Source organism: Phyllopteryx taeniolatus, chromosome 14 (assembly GCF_024500385.1).
Source record: "Phyllopteryx taeniolatus isolate TA_2022b chromosome 14, UOR_Ptae_1.2, whole genome shotgun sequence".
Taxonomy (NCBI): Eukaryota; Metazoa; Chordata; class Actinopteri; order Syngnathiformes; family Syngnathidae; genus Phyllopteryx; species Phyllopteryx taeniolatus.
This window is the reverse complement of record NC_084515.1, coordinates 9,542,286-9,554,999: the sequence shown is the minus strand read 5'-3', so window position 1 is coordinate 9,554,999 and position 12,714 is coordinate 9,542,286. Positions and strand designations below refer to the sequence as shown.

Below are 12,714 nucleotides of genomic sequence, written 5' to 3'. Positions count from 1 at the left end.
TCCAATGCGCTAACTGTGCGCACCTCTGAGTTGAGATCAGACCCCCCGAAACGCCTCTTTCCTTCCCTCCGTCCCTCCCTCGCCGAGTCCTTCCTTCCCAGCTCCCGGCTCGTCCTAATTGCCGGTATAGACGTGTCTGTCGTGCATGAGGCTGCATGCGCAAAAGCAAAAAAGCAGGCGGCACATCGTCGAGCTCCACGCTGGACTGTTTCTCACCTGAGTGACTTGTCTCTCCCTCTTCTCACCACGACATCAACAAACAAAGCGTGGACTGGTTTTAGCGCACCGGGTGATACGATTTGATCGTTTTTTTTTCTTTTCTTTTTAACCGTCCGAGCGTCTGCCGTCACTTCAGGACAGGGGGAATATTGAACGCACCGCGAAATAACTGTCCTACGTCTTTTTTTTGAATTGCTTAGGAATTGCTTTTTTTCTTCTTCTTTTTTTCTGCACTTGACTGAGTTGACATTGGTGCCGGGATGGATTCCTTCATCGTGGCGGCTCTGGTGCTGTGCTCGCTCACGGCCACAGCCTGCGGGGACAAAGGCTCCGGCAAAGCCAGGAGTTGTACGGATATAAGGCACTTTTATAGCGGCAAAGGATTCTCCCTGGACGGCGTTCCTCAATCCGAAATATCCGGTGAGTGTGAACACTTCCGAAGTTTAGCTTTGTCCCTGAACGCACCACGTGCTCACGAAAAGGATTTCAAAAAGTAAAAAAAAAAAAAAAAAAAACAGTGCTGGACTTTGTAAAAGCCTAAAGTCTGCTCAAAAAAATAAATAATAATAATAATAAAAATGCACCTGCAATTGATATATATTTCCATTCTGCCAAAGTCATGTCAGAAACAGTTTTGTTAGACCTGCACCATAAGAGTAAGTTATAATACAATATAATGCAATACAAAATAATTATACATATATTAAATTGGTAGTAATCACAACTAATTCAAATATTTCAATAGGATCTATCTATCTATCTATCTATCTATCTATCTATCTATCTATCTATCTATGTCAATTGTCATATACTCACAGAACATGTTGCATGCTGGTGGTCTTTATTTTCTATTTAATTGCTGGACACCCACTTTCCATGCATCGGTGTGAGCTTGTAGTTCTGTTCAATTCATGCAGAGGATTTATTCATTTATTTTCTCTTTTTGCTTGAGTCAGTCTTGCAACGAAACAAAGCTGAACTGAAGTCAGCACAGGCACGTTATAAGAGTCATTTTGCTCGTTTGATGGCTCATCAGAAATGTGTTTGACACTTTGACATTGGCTTTGAAACAACTGTTTGTTTCATTGTGGACTTTGCTGCAGACACACACACACACAGTCGCGGTAGTCTGGCGGCTGGGAATGGTTGCTTATTATAAATGAGCAGCCGGCCACTTGAGTGTGAGCTGTGAGCGCACCATGTTACTCATCAGTGTGTCATCCGTAGTCTAATGTGAGCCTCGCTGCAGCTCAGATGATTACAAGTGTGCCTCTTCTGGAATTTGTTGGATGGCTTTCACATGCATCAAAACACAGACACGCACACTACATAGTTTGAGGTATGGCAGGTACAGTGGAGAACAAGCACTGACAAGAAAGACAGCAGCCTCTGATGGTGCATGCTTATGAGACTTTCCTATAAGACTCCGTTCTGGACAGAGAGAGCTTGAAGTTATGTGCTGTCAGAGAAAGTGATACAGGAGGAGTCCCCCAAGGTACCCTATTGGGCTAATTACTGGAATATTTTGACAGGGCCAAAAAATGTACAGGTATAACTACCACCACGGTGACAGGACAATGGATAATTTAGGAAAGACATGTAGAACATCAAAGGCAGAATAGAATCTTCCAGACCTCCACTTTGTTCACATTTTCAACCAATCTTTCACATAGGTAATTAAAGACCCTCTAAATTTAATTCAGACACTTGTTTGTAAATACTGTATTCTGGGTAAAGAGTACTGTAAATCAAAAGCTATAAAATGCTTATAAAATTTTGATAAAGTTTACCTCACATTTCTGATTACATTTCACAACCAGAGGCAGCGGAATCAGGGGACACGTGCCCCCCCACCCCCCCTGCCTCCCACCCACACATACACTTTTTGGCCTGCATTTTTTGTGCTCCTGTGCTCTTTTTATCACAGTGTTTACTCACACATGCAGACATGTTAACCTTGCCCAAAACACTCATGATACAAGCAGGAAACAAATCCAAGCAAAGAGCAAGGTTTAGCTAAGTTTGATTGAAAAGATAATGCCTTTTTCATTGTCATTTTGTTTTGATAGCTAGCCATGCCTACACCCCGAAAATGCATCTTCTCTTCGGATAGTCCATTGGCAAGGGTGCTTTAGAGTGCCTCATTGTCGGCCGTGAGCATTAAAAAAAGACAGCCAGCATGTGGACTTGAGCGTCGAGCTGGCGTGGTGGCTTCAGAACGCCTTGTTGTTGCTGAGTGGAAAAGCCCTGCGACGACCTGGTGGAATATATCCCAGCCACCGGAGTATTTAAGTGGCTATATTTTCGCAGTTCAAACAGGTACTGTAGTTATGTGTAGGCATAATAAATATACTAGACACAGTAGCATCCATTTTACCACTTTGTTGCAGTGGTAGCAGCTCACTCGTAAGTCCAGTTTTTGCTCACAGCTCAAAGCAAATAATCGAATGAGTGATGGCTCATATCTCGAAAACCTCTGAAGTCAAAGTAGCACTGTACTTTGCCTCAAGTTTGAGAAACACGCCAAATTGTTTGCCAGTTGCTGAGCTGGGGAAGTCACTGATGTAGCAGTGGTCCACTTGCCTGACGTCCATGCAGGGTGTGTGGGTTCAGTTCCCACTCAGTGACTGTATGAGTATGAGTGTGTGTGGTTGTCTATCTCAATGTCCCCTGTAATTGACTGGCGACCAGTCCAGGGTGGAGTCAGCCTTTTGCACCAAGTCAGCTGGGATAAGCGCCAGCTCCCCAGAATTTGGGTTTATAGAAAAATAATGGAAGAAGAACGATTATAAACTGCCAACTTTGCAAGTGAAGTGGTTAAAAACTTCATCTGTGACGTGGACATTGCAGCTTTTGAGGTAGTACCCTCAAAAATCTACTTCCATAATCTTAATATTTGACTTCTAGAGTTTAAGAACTCCATTTTGACCATTGAAACAATTACAGAAGAGGCCAATAAGTACCATAGTCTAGCCATGCAATAACACGGAGGTAAACATTAGGAGTGGGAAGACTGCAGGGCTGGTGATTTAACTTGTCATGTCACCATACGTCAAAAGGTGCAAAGGACCAAGTAGTAACCCGAGACTTGGAATTTTATGGCTGGGCTGCAGTGAAATAATTAATGCTCAAGCTGCTCTTCTCTGCCTTTCTTCCCTCAAATGTCTGTAATCCATAATGCATTAAAGAAACCCCTCTTTTCAATGATATGGAGTGCTACTCAAGTCCAGGTTAGATAGCAATGTGGCACAGGCAAAGGAAAGAAGGCTTTGAGTATTTTCCTTCCTGTGTTTCCGTCTCCTAGCTGGAGGACATAAATAATCACTCTGGCGCTCTAGTCTGGCATATTAAACACCTCGGTAAAAACATGAAAGCTTCACTTTATGCCTTCCAATTATGAGCCACCTGAATACAGTGGCTGATCCCTGACATTTGGCCGAGGATGTTCCCCGCTGTGACATCGGGGCTTGACCAGCCTCGTGTTTTTCCCAAGCTTCACTCAAGGTCATCTGGCTAGTGTGTGTCGCCTCACTTCATGACTGCACCACACAAATAATGTCCCTTTGAAGCACTATGGGATACAATAAGGTGTCAAGAATACCAGAAAATGTCGAACCAGCACAAGTTTAGAAAGGCTTGCATGTAGAACATGCTGGGTGCCTTCTGATACTTTATGTACAATAAAGGTTCAACAGAACAATCAGATTCCAGTCAGATCAATCAAATGAACCTGTTAACTTTCTTGTGAATGATGTTGTATCTGTGAGAAAAATGTAATCATTTTCAAAATTCAATTCAAAATTGAAGACATACAGTACAGTGGTGCCTTGACTTATCAGATTAATATGTTCCGTAATCATACAAAAGACGTCTCAAGTTATCTTTCGCCATTGGAATGAATGGAAATAACATTAATTCCAGCTCCCAATAGAACATCAAGCCCAAAAATGATTTCCGAGAGTTTTTAAATAAGTACTGTACTGTACTTTATTCACAAGATACACTAATAATAAACATAATTAAATAGAATGTAAATAATTCTACAGTTTCTGCATTGATTTATTAATTGTGAGGCTACTTCTGGTATGTGAGCTTTGGCCACCAGGGGGCAGTATAACATGGATGTGGATATATACAAAAAAGATATACTAAAAGAAATGAACAAAAATCGGGGCTGAACACGTAATTTTTTCTAATTGGTATTGGCTGAAAATGATTGCCTTTTTTATGTAACAGAGCTGGCATCTTGCAGCAGTCTGTGCCTCTGCTCTGTAGCCACAGTGCTCCGTAGTGGGTGGCACCTTTGTTCCCAAAGCTTGTGTTCGGCGAGAAGACATGGCCACAAACTTTCACATTCATTAAAGAAAAAGAGGCACGGAGTGAGATGTGGAAACATTTTGCTTAAACGGCCGACAGTCAGGGCAAGCTAAGTCTGCGAAGCTGCACAGACCACAGGAAGGAACAGAGAGAGAGAGAGGGACATAGTTTCACACATTACATTTAAAGTAATGTAACAAAAATATAAATAAATATAACAATTGCTCACAAATTAAATTCTTCGAGGAAATTTGATGTAGTCATGGAGTAAAGCAAGATCCATTTGAGTGAAATTATTGTGCTGGAGCAAGGTTTAATGAAGCGAGGGAATAAATCTGTTATGCAGAAACAAAAGCCATGTTGGCTTCAAATGAATGAATGAACTTCCATTTCTCAGTAGAGCGTAATTAGTTTTCGACACGGCTTTCTTGTCATTGTTTTTCAAAAGAGAGGAAAAAGAAGGATGATTGATTTTCCTTCTCCCTCCTTGTCCAAGCGGATCATTACCATCACTTCAACTTATCTTTTCGTCAATGATAAATGTTCCTCAACTCCAATTTTATTCTCTGTTGTCCATTTTAAATAAGAGAAAATAGTTGGAATCTTATTGCTTTGTTCAATTAAAAAAAAAAAAAAAAAAAAAAAGGCGAGCAGCAGCAGACGTGCAGACAGGGCTGGTAATGTTTTGCTCCAGCGCGGGCATCCCCGTGCTGCGTTTGTGTTGTTGTTGATTGCCGGTTGCCAGAGGCTGACAGTGTGCTGCTCTGTGCTCTGAAATGTCATCTGTAAGTGCTGTGCGAGATTGTTGCTCAGCACCCCTGCTAGGAGCTGCACACTGACTCCACTGTGGTAGAGAGAGAGAAAGACAGGCCGCTTGGCACGGTCACCCACGGCGACAGGCTTGTTTTGAATGCAGTGACCTCACCGATACGACGCCAGAAATGTTTAATAAACACATCCCTATGTGAAAATGCCTCTCATTTATTTGACTGAGCGCAATGATAAGAGAATAACTGGCAGATCACTTATGTCAAAGTTATCACTGATTACATTTTCAGAAAAGCATTCGTAATGAGTCTTGCATCAAACATGTTTTAGCCCTTTATTGGGCAGGCAACCGTATTTGGCAACTGAATGGAGCTGTAAATGGACATAGCACTCAGGCAATCGAAAGTTTCCTATTCAACTGGTGCCTTGACTTATGATGTTTGCGAATCATGAGCAATCGCCTGGTTGATTTATTTATTTATTTATTATTTTTTGCTTTGATTGTGAGCCACAATTTGGAGGTATGGCCAATCTTTGGATACTCAGTCACTTGAGTGTAGTGGAAAAAGAAATTGAGCCATTAAAGAACTGTAATACCCTTGCATGTGGGCAAGGAGAGCCAGAGTCGCTGATACACTTTTAGTTGAATCCAAACACTTCTTCAGTCCTACTCCTCCCACACGCTTTAAACAAATTTTAGTGGATTAAAATACACTTTTCAAAGTCAGAGTAGATGTATTTCAACACACACAAAAATTGCGATTAGAAAATGTATGGAAGTAGTATTGTAGTGTCTGTATGATGTTTGTGTGTGAGACTGGGCGTGAGGTGAGGGCGAAAGCAGCTCCTGTGTGAGTGTCCTCAATATGTGTTTTGTTTGACTGTTTTCCTGGCATTCAGTACACGGCCCAAAAGTACATTGACGACTGTGGCTCTGCTTTCCTAAATGCAAGGGCATTACAGTAAGTAAGTATGCTGTAAAAACCCATAAAAACGATCATGAGATTCCCGCAATATAGCAGGGATTCCGCAACAGACGGATAGATACATTCCACAAAAAAATCTGTGATGTAGTGGTGACGTGAACAATAAACAAGAAACAATAAATAACTAATTGAGTTATAGTCATCAAGTACTTGATGAAAAAACTACTTAAGTACTGAGTAATTGGTGAGTACCTTCTTACTTATTTAGTTCTTAAATGGATTATTAACTCGGGTGGGTGTCGGCGACCACGTGCACGGCAAATGATTGGCACATCTTTGGTCACCCCTTCTGTGTCTGATAGTTTGTTCTGACTCGGGCGCAATGATTTCGTAAAAAAACAAAACAAAAAAAAACAAAAAACTGGAAACTAAGTACAGTAATTGTTACAGAGTAAATGTAGTTGTCTGACTGTGATGCAACTCCGTCACAACCCGAACTACAGCGTTAGGCCCCACGTAACAACAAAATTGTTTAAAACACATATTGAATGAAGATTCTGGGAGTCTGATATGGAAAAACATAGTAGAAGGTTGTTTTAAGGAACATTATTTTTCCCATTCTTTCGACTACTTAGTCCAAAAATTAAGTTAAGCTTCATGACAACATCTAGCAAAGTTGCAGTGCTACAGCGGGTTACAAAATCTACAAAGAACCGTCCCAACGGCAATTAAAACTAGCAATGTGCGTCCATTTTTGCCCTAAGACCGAACAAAACCTGTCGTGTGCTGTCACGGCTAGTAAATGTGGGGAGTCACAGACAAAAAGAGACAAAAGCCCCCAATCACACTTGAAGGCAGGAAGGTGTTATTATGTGTTTCAGCTACTGAACACCCTTCAGCTCATCAGGCAGGCAGCAGCAGACAAAGACACTTTTACATCAAATTCCCCAATCTCAAACTGAATAATAAACTTGCAAAAAGAAGCATTATTTAAACAACAAACATTTAAACAATCTGTTCGTTCCATAATGGATTCCTTGAACTGATAAATTGTTTTCACCTTGTCGTGTCGAATACAACTTCAACTTGAATGGCACTCAGTAGTGTAGACATCCACACATGGCCAAATCTACTATGATGGAAATAGGTTAGGTCATTTTTGCATCATTCATCTTAAATAGTGATGAAAACAATAGCAATTCAGTGGTGCTTCAGAATAGATGTTAAAAAAAAAACTTGAAACTCAAATACTTAAACCAGCAAAACTGGATACAAAAAGATAAGCTCAACAAACCTTGAATAGAAAAGACTGAAAATGGCGATGTTAAACGCATTGCCAAGCAGATGTGCAGTCTATCCCATTTATAGATGGGCTTTTCACTTTATCCAGTGGTAAACCAAATCATGACACTGAATTCCATGTTTCCACATTGTGAGCGGAACTCATTAGCAGACTGGCAGATAAGAGAGACAAAGCTTAATTGGAGATTGTCAGCATAAACGCGGGTAGACGGCGAGATCAACACTTGTTTGTATTGTAGTTGAAAGTCAATCTTGGCATCGCGTCTCTCGTCTCAGCTTGTTGACGTGTGTGCGTAACGACCTTGTCAGCATGCGTGTGTACACTCGGAAATTGCCCGCCACAGTTGCTTGGTTTTTATCTTCATTGTCACACAAGTGTAAAAAGTTAACCACTGTTAAGACATGAAAAACAACAAAACACCTCTAGCTTATCTTCTTCTTCTCGCCTTCTTCTTTGGAACAAGAGGAAAAGAAGCAAAAGGTTAATCGTTGCTTAACCGAACCCTAGTGAGTTATGCTGAGGCCTCAGGTAAAGTGGAACTGTACCACCTTGGGGGCATAATGGTTCAGCTTAATCCTCTTAACCAATTTTCACAAAACTTTAAAGTAGGGACAAACTCGATAAATTCAAGTACAGTGTTCCTTCCACATTTGCGATTCACCTATTTGCATATTGTTTTAGAAGCTGTCCTCAGTTATCCGCTGAAAAACTCACTCCCACTATTGCTTTAACACTATCCTGTGGCATCTTGGTGCCATTGAACTATGTTGAAGTGAGCTGAGGAGTTTCATTTAAACAAAAGTAGTGCTTTGCCACGATCTTGTGGCATCTATTGGCAATTATAAAACTTTTTAGTGAGCCTCAGTTACTGTAATAAATATTAAATATAGTTTTAAAATACATTTTACATGTTAGAAGATAAATGCTGAAAATGTGCAAAGGATGAGAATTATGTAGTAAATTGTGAAGATATAGCATGAAACTGTTTTTAACCATTTTAGTTTTCCTATTTATTTGAGCATGGCAAGTAGTGACGCACTTGGGCCCCTGGCATGTAGGAACTTTGGCACCTTCGTTCGCATCAGCGGTTATCCATCACAATTGGATAATTGCAGTCAGCTAGCCACAGTAGCTATATGCCTACACCCCAAAAATGCAGCTTCTCTTCAGATAGTCAGCTGGCGTGGGCGTTTTAGAGCGCCTCATTGTCAGCCACGAGTGCGTGCACGTCATGCAGAGAAAGGTGGAAGAGTGAGGAGGGGGAACATTTTTTCTTTTACAAGTCCAACTTCACAGCCCGCATGTTAACCGGGTCTTCAGGCTGGCGTGGCCACTTGAGATTGGCTCATTGTCGGCCGTGAGTGCGCGAGCGTCATGGAGAAAAAGGCGGAAGGATGAAGGGGAAAAAAGGGAGATGTGGATAGGGGCTTTGCATTGTCATGGGTGCTTTAGAGTGCACCAGAGGCTTTAAATGAATATATTTTCATAGATCAAAGATGTAGTTATGTGAAGGTATAAGAAAGATGCTATATGAAGTTTTCAGGTTTTTCAATGGCACCAAAGGCTATGCTGCCACCTGCAGGATTGGAGTGAAACTGTAACAATTATTATCATATCACAATTGTTCAGTCACATGGACCAGGTAGATGCTTTTTGGCCTTTGCATTGGTCCGTGCTCTAGGCTACTTGGTGCTATACTAATTATTAGTGTAAAGCTCAAGCTTAAATACAGTAGAAGTGTCAAACATGTGACCAAGCAGTTGACAAGTCCCAGCTTTTCCCATGTACGATATAAATATAGAAAACAAAATCAAATACTTACTGTGACTCATTTGTGGAGAGCAAAACTGTTGATGCAAGGTCTGGATGCATGATGATTTTATACTAAAAATAAGCCCACAAAGTCGAAATCATAACCACATACACTACACGTCTCCGTCCTGTCATTCGGCTCCAAATGTGCGCCACATGTTTGCTGTTCATTTGCCTCGTTTCCACGCCACAGGAAATGTGCCATGAAGGCGTCGTTTGGCGTCCCGATCCTCTTCTGCTCGTCCTCTGCTCTGATGTCGAGGTTCAAACAGTGCACTGATCAAGGAAGTGCAGCATATCCACTGATAACGGAAAGCATCTGCCACTGTTTTTTTTCATTGCTCTATATTTCATTCCTGTGGGTATCACTGTTTTGAGTTTCAGCTAGTTTTCACTCATTGAAACATAAATTGAGAATTTCTGCTATACTGCTAAAAAGTCATATTGAAAACATTTATACTTCGGTCTGTTACACAACTTAAACTACTAATAAGCTTCAGTGGGATGTGAACCTACACCTCAATCGAGACCAGCCCCACAACTTGGCTACACTAGACTGTTATGTGGGCTTTGTTTTACGACCTTAACGTCACATGAACTTGTGTGGTTCTGCTTCCTGCTGCTAAGGGACATGGTGCTGACCCAACATTCACAGCCCACCGCTGTATTAATGCACAGTGTGACTTCTGCAGGCCGACACCCCAAAGAAATACACAACTCTGCTGTTGCGGGGTGGATTTTCTGTTCTTCCTGTTCCTGGCACAGAGTGGGAATTTGTCACGACGACAATGATGATTTGCTGCACCCCACTTTTTTGATGAGTTGTTTGAAAACCAGCCAAAAATGGTTTTATTTCCCATGATATTAAAGCAAAGGCAAACTTTAGTCCTTGGTGCAATGAATTATGAATACATTCATTTTCTACGTCCTCGTTAGGGTCACAGGTGGTCTGGAGTCTATCCCAGCTGACTTTTGGTGAGAGGGGAGGTTGATGCGGTATGTTACATTACATGCCCTAATGAATGCATGATTGTTAAAATAGTTAGCATCCTTAAATTGTCATTTGTGTGGTTTTCTAATACATTGAGGTTTTAGGATTAAGGTTAGAATTAGAATCAGAATCAAATGTCATTTTTAAACTACACTGTTGACTCAACCATTTCAGAGGTCAAACAACTTGGAATTAAACCTAAAAGTCAAGAAAATTAGTCTAAAAGACCAGAAATTTGGTATTGGCTTCCCCTGTGTTGATGTCTTCACAGAGCAATTAACCATTTACCATTTACCAGAAGCAAACACAGTTAGCTAATGCTAACCTGTGCATCCAAGAAAACTCAGTGCAGCTCTGCTTACCTTTAGGCTTCGATGCAGTGTAACTTGGTGTGGAGGTGGACACATTTTCGAAATTGCTAGATAGCAAAATATCTATTTTTTATTTCACACTCGATGGCTGGGCAGACACTCCAAATGCTTGTATAAAAGTGCTTTAAAAGTAACGTTTCCCCTTTAACAGATTTATGATAACAAAAGAACAGTTCATTTCTAGTTCCGTTATTCCCAATGGGGAAAATAATTTGTAATCTGAGGAAATCTCCTGTAATCTTTGAGCACACACTGTATTTCTCTCTGGTTTAGATGCAGTTATTTGATAGGAAATGTAATCAATAGATTGATATCTTCTGGTGTTTTATTGTGTGAGCCAGACATCAAAAGCCGACGGCATTTCACTGATTGCTTCACCAATCAGACGCCACCTTCCTGATATCATCTATTCCTGTCTCTTTATATTCAACACTATCTCCTTCCTTCACAAACCTTTATACGTATCCTGAAGCTTGTCTCCACCAGAAGATATCAGCAAGGTGGCGTCCGATCAGTGAACCAATCAGTGAAATGTGTTCGTCATCTGGCTGGCTTCTGATGTCTGACTCACACAATGCAGATTTAATAAAGATGAGATGCAGCACACATCCCTCCCTCAGTCAATTTTGCTCACACGTTCGTTGCTATTGAAGCATCACATCGACACATACAATCTCACGGCGAGTGGAAGTAATCAGGTTTGTGTGTGTGTTTGTGTGCGTTTACGTGTGTGTGAGGCCAAAATGGCAGGTGGTTCAGGATTCGTGAATATGTTCTTTGTTTCCACCTTGCACCCCCAAGGTGTAAACATCCATAATCACTCCCAAACCAGCAGCATGGTTCCAGTTGCAATCCTCATTCCCGCACGGTGAGAGCTCACCCTCAATGCTAACAGCTCCTTCGGGGCTTCCTGTCGGGAGCCACACGGTGTTGCAGCCTCTAGTGCAGTCAGTGGGGTCCAACAAGTCCACAACAAGTCCACCACCAGTCTGCCATGACTTGACATGTTCCAAAGTGTGTCATCAAGGCAGGTATATTATAAGGGTGGAGCAAAATATAGAAATACAGCGGTACCTTGAGTTCATGGGCGGAGCCAGGGGGTGGCCAGGGTGTCTATCTCACCAGCCACCCTGAAGACCGCCCCCTGTCGACGATCCTTTTTCAAGGAACAAAAAGTTCAACTTTTTATATATGTGCATTCCATTGCCACTTTTATTTTCTTCATGGGCAATACTTTGTTTCCGTAAGGTGGCACTCTTCAAATGTAAAATTGTAACGGTAAAATGTAGAGGAAAAAACTCACCTTTATTAAATGTAAAAGCCTGGTTTTAATGAAAGATGACATACCTGTATTTATAGTCAATCAGAATCATCTTTATTTGCCAAGAATGTCAAAAACACACAAGGAATTTGTCTCTGGTAGTTGGAGCTTCTCTAGTATGAAAACAGACAGTCAATTGACGGAGAATACCTTTGAGACAAAAACATAAAAACACAGTCACTGAACAATAAAAGGTTACCAGTAATGTGGTTTCACTCTGCTTTTTTTTTTTTTTTTTGATAATTGTGCAAAATGTTGCTGAGTCATCTAGCAATTTAGAACAATTTGAAATGACTAATAGAACATTAGTCTTGTGCAGTGACCATAATGCCAATGGTGCAGAGACTTCAATAAAATGTATGCAGTTTAAAGTGACAAGTAGTGCGATAATCTGGGACAATGTCAATTGTGCAAATGGTGCATATACTTCTTAAGCACATGAGTGGCCAGTATTTGTCAACAACAGTGTAGCAGCACGGTAGAGCATTTGGTTAGCGTGTCTTCAAAGTTGAGAGGTCACCGGTTCGAATCCTGTGAGGAGTTTGCGTGTTTTCCCTGTGTTTGTGTTTTCTCTGTCATGTTAGGTTAATTGAAGACTCAAAATTGCCCATTGGTGTGAAATGTGAGTGTGAATCGGTGTTGATCTTATGTGTCCTGTGATTGGCTGGTGATCAGAGCAGAGTGTA

The 12,714-nt window shown here is 41.2% G+C and overlaps 1 protein-coding gene across 1 annotated transcript in view; it reads left to right on the top strand.

The window, feature by feature from the left end:
* Positions 1-122: 122 nt before the first annotated feature.
* Positions 123-12,714, top strand: part of gpc1b (glypican 1b) — a 96,179-nt gene continuing 83,587 nt past the window's right edge. Inside the window, exon 1 of the mRNA XM_061798380.1 lies at positions 123-639. Within this exon, the coding sequence (XP_061654364.1) occupies positions 480-639 (160 nt within the window). The 5' untranslated portion in view covers positions 123-479. The remainder of the gene's footprint in view (positions 640-12,714) is intronic.